Here is an 18,054-nt window from a genome sequence, read left to right as displayed (position 1 = left end):
CACACGCACACGCACACGCACACGCACACGCACACACACACGCACACACACACAGAGGAGAAATAACTGATACCGGCACGTTTCTTTGAATAGCAAGACCTTAGAGACTTTATGATGTCCGTCGCGGGAGCAGTGGGTAGAGATTATACCACAGTACTGCTGATGTCTGGGGAAATTTTATGTGATGTGTGTTGACATTTGATAACATATTGAGGGCCAGTGTTTCTGTAATGTGGTACCTGCTGCTGTTGTGTACAAGACACAGCTACTGTAACTCTTTAGAATTTCCACCTTGAGTGGCTCCTGCTTTCAAATGTTCAACCAACAGGTGTAGAAATATCACGTTGTAGTGTCTGATGTATAGCCTACACGCTACCTTGATCAATGCTGCAGACCATTTGAAAGGGTGATTTCTATGCATCTTGCATCTCACACCTGTTTAACCTGGTTGCAAGTAATGTTTCATGCTTGCTAGACCGTTAGAAAACAGAAGTATGTTTGCATATGTGTGTGTCGAATTCAAGGGCTGCTGCTGCTATGAATTTATTATGGTTCTTTGTATTTATATAAAAAATATAAAAAGCACAACACTCGCTCACCATTACAAATTCTTTGTTTTATTTAGGCAAGGTTAAAAGATTAACATTTCGGCCTTCATTGGCCTTCATCAAACAAATAATGTTTGATGGTGAGCGAGTGTTGCACCTTTACCTTTTCAATTATGATTATATTTTTGAGTTGCACCTCGACTCACATTAGTTGAGCTCCCTCCACTTCTTTCCAACTGTGTATTTTTATTAAATTAACTTTTGAGTTGTTATGTGGCTTTTTGGGATATATTTTAGATGAAAAATAAATATAGAAAATATAGAAACTGCACTTCAATCGTGGGGGGTTTGGTAAATACTTTATGCACCGCTGTATGCTTTCTACTTTAAAAACAGATGTTATTGTGTTATTTTTCAGGACACAAATTTGTCACTGAAGGGGAATATGTTGATATGACAGCGATCACTAAAGAACAGTCGGGATCGTATGAATGCATCTCCTCCAATGACATCTCAGCCCCAGATGTGAAGACAGTGAAAGTCACAGTCAATTGTAAGCATGAAAACAAACAATGACGCCAAACACCACAACACTCAAACAAAGCTAAATGGTCATCTTATTTGTTGCTATTTTATCAGGCACATGGTTTTCCCAGGCTGTTGTTGATCCAAGCTTGTTTTAAGAGCTTATCATTTTTTTTATTTTTTTAACTAGGCAAGTCAGTTAAAAACAAATTCTTATTTACAATGACAGCCTACCCCAGCGAAACCCAGACGACACCGGGCCAAATGTGCGCCGCCCTATGGGACTTCCAATCACGGCTGGATTCGAACCAGGGACTGTAGTGACACCTCTTGCACTGAAATGCAGTGCCTTAGACTGCTGCGCCACTCAGGAGCCCATTTTTTAAATTAGGGTTATTAAGATAATTTTAGAAGCCTCTTGTTAGTTTAGCCTGCTAGCTCGAGTGTACATTGTTATCAACAGAAAATATACTGACGCACCTTACAGATTATTCAGGATAGTAGATACTTCACCTGTTTGAAACAGTTCACTTTAAAGGACATCAAAGTAATGGTTATCAGGTAGTTAGACACAGCAATATGACATCATACACAGCGGGAAGAATTCTTGCCTGCAGAAATCAAAAGCAGAATTTCAATCTGCCAAAACAGGCTATTTCCAATGTGCTCCCTCCTGTGAGGAATATCCGCATTAGGAAGACCCAATAGTGGCAGATTTTTGTTGTTGTTGATTTCAGTAAGCAGGAAGTTGCCCCACTGTATGTGATGATGTCATGTTGCTGAGTCTACTTTTAATAAATGTATATGCACTGCTATAAAAGTCATTAAATAACCTCAATTTCATACATCTTACAGATGCTCCCTTCATTTCGAAGGCTGGGAGTACAGGTACCCCAGTGGGCCAAAAAGGGGTGCTCCAATGTGAGGCCTCTGCTGTTCCTGGTGCAGATTTTGAGTGGTACAAAGAGGACCGCAGGTAAGTCCTAATAGATCTTTTAGAAAATAGTCTAGGTTTTAAGGGTCTCAGTTTTGGCCTTTGTTGGTTGTAAGGAGATGTAAATCCCCCAGTTGTTTTTATTCTCCACTGGCAAAATGTAATTTTGTCTCATTAAGAACCTACTATTAAAAGTACTTTCTTTGGAGAACAATTTCTAATCTAAACCATCACGGCCACCAAAGGCGAGTTGTATTTCTTTGCATAATTAGTTTCTGTCAATGGGCTGCGTTGCTTGGACAACCTCCGAGAAAGTACAGGGGGTTTTATAATGAATGACTACGCTTCAAAAAATTATTGTTTCCCAAAGAACTGGCACAAGCCAGTGAAGCGTGGGGAATATTAGCAGTGCAGCCAAAGAAAACATTTTACACAACGCAGGTTGTTGTACAGCGATGCAGAGCAGTCGTCTCAGCACAACCTAATGAGCTGTGTTCGGTATTAGGGCTCTAGAGACTTATTTCAAAAGTATTTTTGTCCATAAGTTCCCGAGACTAATAGTCTTTACCAACTGTAGCAGTCATGTGCTGAACCCTTCAAGGACATACACAAATGCCAACACAGCAATGACCTCAATGGGCCTTGTTCAGTCAAACTTGACTGGATTATACTGACATTGTTTACAGACTACACCTTCAAATCGTATCCCCTAATGCAGTGGTTCTCAACTGGTTTGGCCTCATGACCAACATTTTACCAGTTTGTCTCAGTCCAATATTCGCGGCCAAAATGCAATCTGGAAAACTATTTTTTATGGTATATTGATAGAAAATGTCAGAATTATATGACAAGGGAACAATAGTCCCACCATTTTCATTTTCAATAATTCCATTTTGCCCAGATCACTGGCTTGAGACCAGCTGCTAACAACTGTACAGTAAATTGAAAATATTGTGATTGAAGAAAAATAGTTAAATGATTAAAAAAATATAGGTTCATTGTCATTTCTACACACTTTCTAACTGGTTTAAGTCATTTAAGTTCTGTAACGATCGTCTGTGGTGGTAGAAGGATTGGACCAAAGCGCAGCGTGGTAAGTGTTCATGATGATTTTTAATTAAAACTCAGAACACTAAACAAAACAATAAACGATGAACAAACGAAACAGTANACAAAACAATAAACGATGAACAAACGAAACAGTACCGTGTGGCGACAAACACTGACACAGAAACAAACACCCACAAACCAAATGTGAAACCCAGGCTACCTAAGTATGATTCTCAATCAGGGACAACGATTGACAGCTGCCTCTGATTGAGAATCATACCAGGCCGAACACAAATCCAAACATAGAAAAACACACATAGACTGCCCACCCCAACTCATGCCCTGACCATACTAAATAAAGACAAAACAAAGGAAATAAAGGTCAGAACGTGACAAGTTCAGACAGGAGTATTTTTCATTCAATTTTTTTATTATTATTTCTCTCTTTTTTTTAAACTCAGACACTCACAACCCATTCAAAACCTCCCCCATCAGTTGAGATTCGCTGGTCTAACGGGCCAAATTTGATTGATATAACATATACCCTTCAATTTCACGGGTATGGGGATTTATTATTGATAAACATATAGATATGGGATTCCAGAATTAATATTTTAAGAATGTATTTTCTTCTTTACAGACTCCTAAATGGACTGAATGGGGTTAAGATAGAGAACCAAGGTAAACAATCCATGCTTATGTTTTTGAATGTTTCTGAAGAGGACTACGGAAACTACACGTGTGTGGCCATGAACACCATGGGGATCACCAATGCAAGCATAATCCTCTACGGTAAGACTGCCTACTGTTACTGTTGTTGTACAATATCACTGTAATATATGTTATTGTGTGCACTGGGATGCAATTATAGCAATTATAGATGCAATAATATACATATATTATTGGGGCGGCAGGTAGCCTAGTGGTTAGAGCGTTGGCCCAGTAACCAAAAGGTTAAGAATTTGTTCTTAACTGACTTGCCTAGTTAAAAATATCTATATATACAGTTGAAGTCGGAAGTTTACATACACCTTAGCCAAATATATTTGAACTCAGTTTTTCACAATTCCTGACATTTAATCCTAGTAAAAATGTCTGTCTTAGGTCAGTTAGGATCACCACTTTATTGTAAGAATGTGAAATATCAGAATAATAGTAGAGAGTAAGATTTATGTCCGCTTTTATTTCTTTCATCACATTCCCAGTGGGTCAGAAGTTTACATATACTCAATTAGTATTTGGTAGCTTTGCCTTTAAATTGTTTAACTTGGGTCAAACATTTTGGGTAGGCTTCCACAAGCTTCCCACAATAAGTTGGGTGAATTTTGGCCCATTCCTCCTGACAGAGCTGGTGTAACTGAGTCCGGTTTGTAGACCTCCTTGCTCGCACACGCTTTTTCAGTTCTGCTCACAAATTTTCTATACTTTGTGATGGCCACTCCAATACCTTGACTTTGTTGTCCTTAAGCCATTTTGCCACAACTTTGGAAGTATGTTTGGGGTCACTTTCCATTTGGAAGACCCATTTGCGACCAAGCTTTAACTTCCTGACTGATGTCTTGAGATGTTGCTTCAATATATCCACATAATTTTCCTCCCTCATGATGCCATCTATTTTGTGAAGTGCACCAGTCCCTCCTGCCGCAAAGCACCCCCACAACATGATGCTGCCACCCCCGTGCCACACGGTTGGGATGGTGTTCTTCGGCTTGCAAGCGTCCCCCTTTTTCCTCCAAACATAACGATGGTCATTATGGCCAAAAACGTTATATTTTTGTTTCATCAGACCAGAGGACATTTCTCCAAAAAGTACGATCTTTGTCCCCATGTGCAGTTGCAAACCATATTCTGGCTTTTTTATGGCGGTTTTGGAGCAGTGGCTTCTTCCTTTCAGGTTATGTTGATATAGGACCCGTTTTACTGTGGATAAAGTTACACTTGTACCTGTTTCCTCCAGCATCTTCACAAGGTCCTTTGCTGTTGTTCTGGGATTGATTTGCACATTTCTCTAGGAGACAGAATGCGTCTCCTTCCTTTGCGGTATGACGGCTGCGTGGTCCCATGGTGTTTATACTTGCGTACTATTGTTTGTACAGATGAACGTGGTACCTTCAGGCGTTTGAAAATTGCTCCCAAGGATGAACCAGACTTGTGGAGGTCTACAATTGTTTTTCTGAGATCTTGGCTGATTTCTTTTGATTTTCCAATGATGTCAAGCAAAGAGGCACTAAGTTTGAAGGTAGGCTTTGAAATACATCCACAGGTACACCTCCAATTGACTCAAATTATGTCAATTAGCCTATCAAAAGCTTCTAAAGCCATGACATCATTTTCTGGAATTTTCCTAAATGTTTAACGGCACAGTCAACTTAGTGTATGTAAACTTCTGACCCACTGGAATTGTGATACAGTGAAATAAGTGAAATAATCTGTCTGTAAACAATTGTTGGAAAAATTACTTGTGTCATGCACAAAGTAGATGTCCTAACCGACTTGCCAAAACTATAGTTTGTTAACAAGACATTTGTGGAGTGGTTGAAAAACGAGTTTTAATGACTCCAACCTAAGTGTATGTAAACTTCCGACTTCAACTGTATATTGTGTGGTTTTGTGACAATGACCACAAGAGCAGCTGCGGCTGTTGTTAAACCTCCAACATCGCCTAAACAAAAGCAATGATATGCTGTGCAGTTGTCGGTAACTGCGGGTTACCGCTGATCTGATTCAATCCTGGCCTAAATGTAGATGTGCCTGTATGTGGGGTGGGGTGTAATGCAAATAGATACATTTTGTTTGTCAGTGGTCTTATTAATCTGTGGTAAAATACTCCACAGTGAACCAAACTTGCAGTTATGTAATGTAGAATAAAGCCATAAATTAAAATAAATTAACATTGTTACTATGAATAGGACAAAAAGCAGCAACTTATTTTGATTATCTCTAGGGGCATATAATGTGAAAGAGCTGAGCCTCGTTGGATACAATAGCTATTGAGCGAATACAATAGCTCAGTATACAAATTTGTTGAGTCATAGAAAACTTCTTAGGGTAGCATTTTAGGTCATCCACAATGTTTGGTCAACTTTTCCTCTGACTGCAGTTCCAGCAGTTTACAAAGACTAACAAACTGCAAGAAAAACACATTAAGAAGCCATTTTAGTCATCCTACACTATTCTATTCTCAACGTTATAAAGGCCCAATCATGAAAAATAAAATCTAGCCTCAGTTGTGCTCCTCAGTTCACATGCCAAGGGATTTGGGGGAATGTTTGTTCTGTACTGCTTGTTTCCTTTTGATCATCAAAGGGGACAGAATGCCATGTCATCTCTGATATGAATGATGTGTTTGCGTGGAAAAAGCTATTTGAGATTCTTGCTATGCTTTGTTAAGATGACCAGTGTCTGATGGAGCCTGTGTTCAGTTTTCAAAGGAACCAGTTCTATTCAATGTGCAGGAGGAATCCATCTTGTTGGTTCTATGCCTAGCGTTACTGCTGATGATGACCTCTTTGCAGTCCATCCCCTCAATTACATTTCAGGAGAGGGCTCTAAAGCCAACAATCCATTTTTTTGATAAGGCATCTAAAGTTGTCAGTTAAAGCCAATAGAACCCACACTGGTTTAGTTGTGGAGGGGAAGATAGGTAGAGGAAGCACTGCCTCTTGAGATGCCTTAGTGACGTTAATATCAAACTATTTTTCCCAACAGGCCCCGGGACTATGATGCATGATGTAAACAGGGCTGGCCTGTCGCCCCACTGCTCCTTCTGCCTCCTGCTGACTGTTTTCTTGTTGTTCCTGCTCAAGTTTTGATGCAACACGGTTCATCCTCAGCTTTACTCAGCACTGAACAACAACAAGACTCTTGGTCCCAGAAGAAGAAAAGGAACAAAAGGAACTACCAATATCATCGTTGGTTCACTCTTCTTTTTTTTTTGGTGTGCATTGGCGGTATGTCTTCATTTGGACAAAAACCAGAAGACGGGACACGTCTAGGGTGGTGGGGAGGGAGAGGGTCGACATGGATGCTGATCTGAGGTGATGGTAGTATTACAGAGTTTGTGTCAATCTAAACTTTTATATGTAAAAAAGGGAAACAAAAAGTTCATGTATGTGTTGATAGTTGACTGGTTTTACCCAAATATTGAGGTGTACATTCGGATTACTGGTGTGTCATGTCTTGTTTGATCTCTGTACAATAACATACGTTTTTCTTAAGTAAACAACAAAAAAATGAAAACATACATTGTGATTGTTGAATTTACTGTATTTTTACAGTTGTATGCAACAGAATAATAACATAAACAGACCATTCAATATAAACAATGTCAACTTCAGTGTAACATAGTGTGCTATCATTTCTGAGGCAGAACAATACAATATCAAATATTTAAGGAATTTTTGTCACAGATGAAGTCCATGCACAGCAAAACAAACATGGTTAAAACATAAACAGTACAGAATTTTTTTTTTTTTTTGGGGGGGGGGGTTGTCACTAAGAAGAATTGCATAGTCCAAGACAGATTATGACTGTACGTTGTCTGAAATTGGCTTACACCTTTTTGAAAGGAAGTTGAGACCGACAAGGCTGATATACACAGGCAGAAATGTCCAATGAAAACAGGTTATTCATTGCACAAACAATTCGGTCTCCCGCTGGCTATATACTGTAGTGTCATCCCACAATATACCATTTAGCTCATGTTGGTGTCTACAAACAAAACACAAGTGGTTAAATAAAAACAACATGATGCCAACAGGATATAAACTCAGCAAAAAAATAAACGTCATCTCACTGTCAACTACGTTTATTTTTAGCAAACTTAACGTGTAAATATTTGTATGAACATACCATTATTCAAAAACTGAGACATAAACTGAACAAGTTCCACAGACGTGACAAACAGAAATGGAATAATGTGTCCCTGAACAAAGGAGGGGTCAATATCAAAAGTAACAGTCAGTATCTGGTGTGGCCACCAGCTGCATTAAGTACTGCAGTGCATCTCCTCCTCATGGACTGCACCAGATTTGCCAGTTCCACTCTTCCACCAAGGCACCTGCAAGTTCCCGGACATTTCTGGGGAGAATGGCACCTAGCCCTCACCCTCCGATCCAACAGGTCCCAGACGTGCTCAATGGGATTGAGATCCGGGTTCTTCGCTGGCCATGGCAGAACACTGACATTCCTGTCTTGCAGGAAATCACGCACAGAACAAGCAGTATGGCTGGTGGCATTGTCATGCTGGAGGGTCATGTCAGGATGAGCCTGCAGGAAGGATACCACATGAGGGAGGAGGATGTCTTCCCTGTAACGCACAGTGTTCAGATTGCCTGCAATGACAACCAGCTCAGTCCGATCATGCTGTGACACACCACCCCAGACCATGACGGACCCTCCACCTCCAAATCGATCCCTCTCCTGAGTACAGGCCTCGGTGTAACGCTCATTCCTTCTGCGATAAATGCAAATCCGACCAACACCCCTGGTGAGACAAAACTGCGACTCGTCAGTGAAGGGCACTTTTTGCCAGTCCTGTCTGGTCCAGCGATGGTGGGTTGGTGCCCATAGGTGATGTTGTTGCCGGTGATGTCTGGTGAGGACCTGCCTTACAACAGGCCTACAAGCCCACAGTCCAGCCTCTCTCAGCCTATTGCGGACAGTCTGAGCACTGATGGAGGGATTGTGCATTCCTGGTGTAACTCAGGCAGTTGTTGTTGCCATCCTGTTCCTGTCCCGCAGGTGTGATATTCGGATGTACCGATCCTGTGCAGGTGTTGTTACGTGGTCTGCCACTGCGAGGACGATCAGCTGTCCGTCCTGTCTCCCTGTAGCGCTGTCTTAGGCGTCTCACAGTACAGATATTGCAATTTACTGCCCTGGCCACATCTGCAGTCCTCATGCCTCCTTGCAGCATGCCTAAGGCACGTTCACACAGATGAGCAGGGACCCTGGGCATCTTTCTTTTGGTTTTTCAAAGTCAGTAGAAAGGCCTCTTTAGTGTCCTAAGTTTTCATAACTGTGACCTTAATTGCCTACCATCTGTAAGCTGTTAGTGTCTTAACAACCGTTCCACAGGTGCATGTTCATTAATTGTTTATGGTTCATTGAACAAGCATGGGGAACAGTGTTTAAACCCTTTACAATGAAGATCTGTGAAGTTATTTGGATTTTTACGAATTATCTTTGAAAGACAGGGTCCTGAAAAAGGGACATTTCTTTTTTTGCTGAGTTTATGTAGAAATGTGTTCTGCACTCCCCACTACATGAAGTGAAGAGAAATGAATCATCTCTCTCTTTAAATGGTAAGACTATAAACCCAGAAGTCAGAGAGACTATAAAGAGACTATAAACCCAGAAGTCAGCCCTCTGCATTGACCAGAGATGGATTGAAACGCTGTCAATGTCAGTAGGTTTGTGTCTTTTCACTGTTTTAGGACATTTTCAAATAAACAATGAGGCTGGTGTGTATATTAGATGTTCATAGCTGCATATCTTTTGAACAGACAAAGGTTTCTGATTTAAGAATGGTTTCCTAATTACGTTGCCTGATTACCTAAATTACTGTCACAATCAATTATAATTCTGCAAAGGGCCTAGCAGAAATTCACTGAACCACATGATGTGTTTCCTCCAGTTTAGAATGTGTGTTTCTCGTGTACTTTACCTGCATGGTTTACTGTTTGCTATAGCATTGCCGATCTCCCATGTCATAACATATAGTGCCAACAATTTGTTTTGATCAAGTGAGTCCATGAATCGCAATGATATAACCATTATGGTGAGTAATCAACATGTCAGCTGGAGATAAGGTTTTACATTGTCCATAAATTATGAACTGTTAAAACAAAGAAGTCCTCAGTCCTTTTGAGTATGTGACACAATACTACCCATGATAGCCCACACAAAATGAAACAACGTACAGTATGCGAGTCATGTCTAGATTGAGGCTGATGCAGTGAAGTGTGGGAATATGCTTTGTATCCAATTAAGGCTCTGAAGTTTTCATTATAAAATGTCCACTGAAAAACAAGTAATTTGCTTTAACAAACATAGCTTGCCATTTGATCTCACTAGAGTTGTCCCCACCCCCAAGTAAATATCATTGAAAAAGCTACTGTAAGTGAATTTTATCAAAATAACCTGAACTGGAACAGAAAAGACTGCACAATTATTTAATGTATTGTTACCTCTAATGCCACAAGTTGACACACACATCTGTTAAAACACCATATAGCACTACACTGTAAAAGCTGTTAAAACACCATATAGCACTACACTGTAAAAGCTGTTAAAACACCATATAGCACTACACTGTAAAAGCTGTTAAAACACCATATAGCACTACACTGTAAAAGTATTCATTGTGCTACAAGGAGAGTCATTTTGAATGCCTCAAGCGACCTTTTAATCTTTGACAGAAGCCCTGACCCCAGTGTTCTCTCAATCAGAGGGTGGAATAATAAAGGCTGAGGATATCTCTGTCCCCTGTATCTCTATCAACTATCTATATGGGGAGGCTCAAGCTGTTACATCTTCCCCTTTTCTTTCAGATGAATAAGAACCATTCAATGTCACAGCTGTCACTTCTGATCAGCCTTCGCACAGCTGCCCCACAATGCCATCAACACCTGGTTTGTTGCATGTTGGGTTCGTCCCAAAACTGCATGGTTATCAGGCAGCAGCAGAGAGGAGTGTGTATATATATATACACACACACACATGTGCAGGCATGCACGTACAAACACAGACAAGGCTATTTTGGAGACCATAATGGCTAAAGTTGGGCCCTCTTTCTAGGGCCAGATTCCGACTTAGGAAATTACGCCTTTCGTACGCACGCCTTTCCTACGCACTTTATGAAGGTGCGTAAAGGGCTTTGCAGGCGTGGTTCCCTTGCGTGCGCTGAATAAATGTAATTCATTCATTGAATATCTCCTACTTGCTGTCCAACAGATTTTTTCTTGTGGAGTTTTCAGTACATTTATCTTAAGCCATCCCTTTTGAATACGGTGTACCGTTTAGTTAGATCAATGAAAGAAAGCCAACTAAATAATGTATATGCACGGAAGAAAGAAAACCGTGGTTTGATTCATTCTGAAAAATTGCCACATTCAGTTCTTTATCCCATGGTAATGTTGGAAGAATAGTGTACATATCATTATAATAGGGAGAATAGTGTACAATAGTAGGCTATACCCTCATCTATTGCCTGCACTAACCATGGAACTGTGTGATGACACTGCCAAGTATTGGGCCATGCGTCGGGTTCAAACTGTTATGGCTTGGTCTGCGCTCTGCTCCATAACGATTTAATTAGCCTATATGTCTTTTTTTATACTATTAACTGTTACTAATGATCCTCAGCAACAACCACATGGCCGTGATGGCGTTTACAGAGGAAGCAAATGAAGGTAAATGAAACATTGGAATTAAATGGAATGATAATGTAGGCTATACCAACTGAAGGGATATAACAGTAAATAGGCAGTTAAATATGTGTGGTTATTAGGCCTACTGACAGTCAATACTATAATGGCTAATATTTAACATGATAGAAATGGAAACGGAGAAAGTCGGGGTAGACATTTGAGAGTGCCCATCCCTGCTATAAGGCCTTACAATTTAAATTCTGCATAATGGCACGGCATTTCTTAAACTTTACTGTGTTACTATGTTGATATTCTTCAGTTTGCTGCCATATTACTGGTTTACATTTGTCTGGTTTCACGTTTGTGATTATAAGGTAAAATAGATCTAAAACAAATGTTATTTCCCTTATCCAAACAGATTACTCATTTACATAGCTTTTGTCAAGTTATTACAGTGCATGGAGAATGGTGGTATTTCTATCAAAAAAATAAAGTAGATGCTTTTTCCACTTGGAACCTGTTGGTAAAGGTGGTGGAATTAAGGCAAGGTCAGAATATGGAGTATCTGTAGACACAGCTCCGCCACACCTTCATTTATTCCAGCTCAAACCAAAACAAATAGCAGGTGAACAGCACTTTATTCTCATGCTTAAGTTCGTCAGAGTACGCATAGAGAAGTGCATAAAAAGGGAATTACGTGCCATTAACTCGGGTCGGAATCGGCCCCATAGTGAAGACTGGTGAACTGGGTTAGTCTGTTAAAGCTCAATAAATCAGGAAATCACAATGCTAATATCATAGCAAAACGTGGTTGACTTAAAGCCAACATTCCACTTTGCTCTATATGTAAATGGTCAGTGTTATCCCCACAATAACCATACAAATGAAGAGAAGACAAACTAAGGTTATGTAGTGCATTGCATTTGAAAAAATAGAATATTCAATGATTGACTGTTACTGGATGAATACAGATCAAATTAAATGTTGTCAATACACAAACATCAGCCTACGGTGTGGTTTTGAACGTGCTGTTTATATGTAAAAAGTGAGTATTATAAAGACTGTTGTCCCCTAGGACAGAAGGCTAAACGCTTTTGTTTTTCTTGTCACTCCCCCACCCATGTAGTGGCCCTAAGGGGCAAAGTGGCTTGAAACCTTTGATCCACAGTTAAAAACAGAAATTAGTATTTCTTCTAAGTTTTCCAATGTCTGCACTTTTATTTATGAAGAACTGCTGACTGTTGTAACTCATCCACGAAAAAATGATAAATTGAAAGTGAAAAGAAAGCTTTTGTAGCCTACACAAGTGCAGTCACACCGTCAAAAACAAAGTTCAATATGAATCTGTGTATAAATCATCATGAACAGCGTATTAGTCATAACTGTAATCTTGCAGTTGTGACAAGGAGAGGATCAAAAGATAGATTTAGATCCTGGGGAAACAATATCTACTTTAAATGTTCCATTCCTGGAGTCAACATACATGACTAAACTAAGCTGCTAGATAGGGAGCTGTTGTTGTTTTCTCTCTTGGATCAAACCCCATCCACTATACAGTAAAACCAGTCAAAGCATTAACCATACTGTGTACTGGGTAACACTGTACATATGCTGTCAATAACAGCTTGTAATTGTCTATTAATAATTAATGAACCATATTCATTATTTCGTTTATTTATTCTCTACAAAACTATAAACAGACAAAAATTGCATAGGAAACCTTTCACAAATTATTATTGTCAAATGATAATCCCTTTGTAACAAGGCCCAGTGTTTGGCAAGTAATAGGTATGTTTTCTCATTGTTTTACATTACTTCGTTCATGTTTGTTAATAATGATTTCCTTTAGCAAATAGCACACAGATAGGAAGTGTTACCAAGTAGTATGTCTGGATGCAAAAAATGATTATGTCCAGCTAGCTAACGGTATGAACGCCAATCAAACCCAACATAATATACAACTAATACGCAATCTGAAAAAGTACACTGTTTTTTTCCTGCACCATTATTTTAAACGGATAATTCAGCAAAGTCCCAAAAGCAATTTGTTCTCTAGCTAAATAAAGATAAAAAATAATGGGTTGCAGTGTCTCAACACATGGAAGTGAAACTTTCAAGGTAGTTTATCATAAAACATGATAATCTGTGAACAATAGCAGTACGTTGTGAGGTACGCAGTATAACTGAAAGAGAGGGTATATAGAGTATACAACTATCTATATCATGTGAGCATTGTGCCTTGTGTGCTTTAAAAAAGTATATATATTTATGTAGTTGGTACCACACTGTAGTCCAGGCTAAGTATATCACACTCAACAGCAACAGTATTATCTGGAAACAGCAATGCAATTCCATCTGATATGCATATTGTGAATGTTTCAATTTAATTCCAATATCAATTGTCTTGAAGTCTCTTTTTCAATTTCAGGTTACAATACAATAAATATGGCAACTTCCACAATTATTTTACAATTCGTAGAAAACAACTAATGTCAATTGCACTTAACGGCATCATGTTGATTCAAACTAAGGGGGTTCATACGTTTGTAGCCTCACAAAATTTTAAGTACAGCAACGTATTAATCTGTAAAGAAGAGCTCTATGCTATCAGTGTCCGCACATGATGCCCTTGACTGCATCGCTGGCACTTGCACTCTCAGATAAATAAAATGCAACGTTAACCAGCTTCAGGGCATAATACATGTATACATACTGTACATACATTCTGCTCCAATTATTACACATCTGAATGACGTACAATAACTCAACCACATGCAAATGTCATGCTAGAATAAGAAAACATCTGACACATTACTGTATATGCACTTTAAAAGGAGCACTACTTAATCTCAGTTTCCACCCACAGTGAGCCCCTAATGTATGTTTGTAAACATGTGTGGGTCTTGGCAAACGTAACTGCCATATAGTTATTTAATTTGTATTGTAACTGCCCCAACACCAATGACGAGAGTGAGGGTTTTTGGAGCAGAATTCAAATAGCTATTTGGCAGTTACACATAGGACAAATCATAGCTTGAGATATGCACATTACTCAAATTTTACGTAAACCATGCAATGACGTCAATGAAACATTTGCACCAAAGTATGAGGCATGTGCAGTAATCTCAAAATTGTGTTCCACCCTAAATGGTGATCTTCATCCCATTCAATCAAACTGGGAACAGGAATTTATGAGTGGTCGACTTTATTGGCATTCAAATGTGAAGATACTGTTGCCTTGTTTATTGACTACAGGAGATACTATGCTGCACATTTGTTTTTCCGTGTAACTTGTCAAGGTATTCACTATCTGTAAATGAAATGGTATTGTAGATTTTCTTTTTTCAGCTTTTGGTTTCCTTTCTATTCTGTCAAAAGTATTAACAAAAACTATGTCAATGACTTTTGGCAAGAAACTAAATGAACTTACCAATATTGAACTATTTGTGCATGTTAAGGCATAGTTGTCTTTTCTATTTGAGAAAGAGTAAGAGATGGTTGTATCTGTTTAGTGTAATAAAGCATCATGATATTTTCCTCTAAATATGTGTTTTATCCCTTGGCACAATTATATATATGAACAAAAAGAATACCTCATATCTCATAAACAGTATATAGGAATGTGCACTCTCAGAGGAACTTGCTTTGGGCTTTTACTAAGAAATTAAGAATGAACAGATGCTATTCTTCACCGCTAACCTTCAGTGTTGGCTGATAGTTAGGTATGAGGGTGTTCTAAAATGTACATTGTACTGTAGATAGTCTGTTGCAAGATACCTGTCAGACATGTTTGATAATCCATCTGTTGGGTCCATCTATCAGGTTTCCATCTAAATGTGTTTATTGCATTCATCAAATAGAAACTGGCTTCCGAGTTAGGGAACTGACTTCAACATAATATTGAACCTTGTTCGTCATTCTCGGTGTGCTTCCTTTGTAAACACTCAAATGACTCTAGAGTATTTTAATTAAGAACTTTTAGAAGACAGTGGTATCACAGCACTGTCTCCATCCACCACGGGCCTGATGACAGCTGTCGCAAAGTAGAACATCTCAAACGGCAATGTCATCAGACAGACCCGTTGTGTATTTACAGCAACAAGCAGAAGCCTAATTAAATGTACAGATGTAAACAATGTTTTTCATCCAACTCCTTACATAAGAAAGAATGTGTACACGTGATAGGGATATGTTAAATGAATCTAGCCAACTAACAAAAAGCAATGGCTGTGTTGAAATAATCAATTCAATTAGTTGTATATTCAATTAATTAGATGTTAGTTGTTGATACATCTTATTGTGTAAAGTCTAACAGCTATTTTTTGGTTGTTGAATTATTGTTGCATAGAAATATTTTTATTTATTTTACCTTTATTTAACTAGGCAAGTCAGTTAAGAACAAATTCTTATTTTCAATGACAGCCTAGGAACAATATAACATAGTATAAGCCATTATAAGGGTTCATAGTAAAGTAAATAAAACAGCCTTATTCTGTACCGGTTGGCATTAAGTATTAAAAGTGTTAAGTGTTAATGTTCAAATAAAGTGTAACTAAAACATCATGCCTACATCCAACAGAATAAACATTCTATAATGCAACTAATGAGATTATCATGGATCAACACAGACTTTAAAAAATACATACATTTGTAGAAACTTGTCGATCAAATAAAAAGGTTGAATTGACTGTCAAATAACATAACATTAAATACACTGCAACAATGTTTTGTTTTTGTCCACAGTATTTATGACTTCACTGGCCACTTACAATTATCATATGAAACCAATGCCAATAATCAGCAAGCAAGTAAACGGTATTCAGAATGCGCCACCGCCAAACAAATAAATGTCATGTACTATACAGATCATTAAATGCTTGTTTGTTTATCTGGATTTCTGCATGCATTTGGCTTTGTCTATCTCACCACCAGGCATTTGTAGATAAAGAACTCCATATGGAATATCGTCCGGGAAGTAGGTAAAACAGCCAGTTAAAATGTGGAATACATAGGGAGGACAAAGGGTGATCATTCCCTGGATTCCATCTTTTGTGGTCAGACAGCACATTCATTGGCCCTAGACAAAAGGGATGAGGATGCGGATGAAGGTAGATGACTGTCACCTCATTAATCACGTTTTGGTTTACTCCCCAAAGAGGTCATGTTTTCCGGATGCCTCGGCACTGATGTATTTCTTTGCTGATACCACCTTTAGTTTTGAAACAGTGTTGGCCTATGTAGCCAATGAATCGTGCAAAACCAAATTAAGCCCAGCCTTCACTGTAATGCATTTGCTCCTTGACTTGCAACACAGAAGATGTGCCATATTTCAAGCCCAAGGATGAACACCAAAGTACATTAAAACCACTTCTGCTACTCCAACCACAAAAAACCCTCACAACAAATCACCTTGAATGAGTTTTAATTGTATTGATACTTGATTACCATGACTTGGTAGTATTGTAGAAATAAACGAGTATGGGAACACAATGAATGTCTTCCCATAGCCGTTTAAGTAGCTTGATCATTTAATTAACTTGCTTTCTATTTTAATTTAGTATCAGTATGTTTAGTATCCATCCTTTTTTGATGTGATAGACGAATATTATGAATATATGGATCTAACTCGTTCAATAAAAACATTTTCTTTCATGTTATTTGTATGAGCGCATGAGCGGCAAAGGGATTTTCTTACAATCTAGTCCGTACAGTGAGTTATCTGTATAATTTCAATGTTCATTTGTACAATTTATCTTGATTGAAAGAGTTAATAATGAACTCACCTCTACAAAATGTATTTTCTTGTTTGTATGAGTTGTCATTTGATCTGTTCTAGTTCTAGCCTACCCATGCCTGCTAATTATGTTACCGTTTGACAACACTCCTGAATCACACAAAATATCAAGAGAACTTCACAAGTCCAATACACCACCTACACAGTATGCCCATTTTACTCCTGAAATAGATTAAATATAGAAATGGATGTGCCTTATCTACTGTGATGGCAGGTGGGTATAGGTCTATGGCAGTAGTAAAGGGGAAATCCTGGTTAGGGAATAGTACAAGTAAGTCAGACTTTTGAGCAGTTAAATCCTGGCTAGAGAATAGTAGCAGTGATTCACTTTTTAGTTTAATCCTAGCTAGGGAATAGTAGAAGTGATTCAGACTGTTGAGTAGTTAAATCCTGGCTAGGTAATAGTAGAAGTGATTCAGACTTTTGAAAAGTTCAATCCTGGCTAGGGAATAGCAGAAGTGATTCATACTGTTGAGTAGTTAAATCCTGGCTAGGGAATAGTAGAAGTGATTCAGACTGTTGAGTAGTTAAATCCTGGCTTGGGAATAGTAGAAGTGATTCAGACTGTTGAGTAGTTAAATCCTGGCTAGGTAATAGTAGAAGTGATTCAGACTTTTGAAAAGTTAAATCCTGGCTAGGTAATAACAGAAGTGATTCAGACTTTTGAAAAGTTCAAGTCTGGCTAGAGAATAGCAGAAGTGATTCAGACCGTTGAGTAGTTAAATCCTGGCTAGGTAATAGTAGAAGTGATTCAGACTTTTGAAAAGTTCAACCCTGGCTAGAGAATAGCAGAAGTGATTCAGACCATTGAGTAGTTAAATCCTGGCTAGG

At 38.6% G+C, this 18,054-nt stretch overlaps 1 protein-coding gene across 2 annotated transcripts in view; it reads left to right on the top strand.

Moving 5' to 3' along the window:
* The window catches only part of LOC111950921 (opioid-binding protein/cell adhesion molecule), a 341,587-nt gene extending 334,291 nt beyond the window's left edge, over positions 1-7,296 (top strand). For both annotated transcript variants that reach the window (XM_023968860.1, XM_023968859.1), the window contains 4 exons: positions 967-1,101; positions 1,929-2,049; positions 3,698-3,849; positions 6,766-7,296. In XM_023968860.1, the coding sequence (XP_023824628.1) occupies positions 967-1,101; positions 1,929-2,049; positions 3,698-3,849; positions 6,766-6,869 (512 nt within the window). In that variant the 3' untranslated portion in view covers positions 6,870-7,296. The remainder of the gene's footprint in view (positions 1-966; positions 1,102-1,928; positions 2,050-3,697; positions 3,850-6,765) is intronic.
* The last annotated feature ends 10,758 nt before the right edge of the window (positions 7,297-18,054 follow it).

Source organism: Salvelinus sp. IW2-2015, linkage group LG23 (assembly GCF_002910315.2).
Source record: "Salvelinus sp. IW2-2015 linkage group LG23, ASM291031v2, whole genome shotgun sequence".
In the NCBI taxonomy this organism is placed as follows: domain Eukaryota; kingdom Metazoa; phylum Chordata; class Actinopteri; order Salmoniformes; family Salmonidae; genus Salvelinus; species Salvelinus sp. IW2-2015.
Note: the sequence above shows the minus strand (reverse complement) of the source record. Positions and strands in the feature narration are given on the sequence as shown.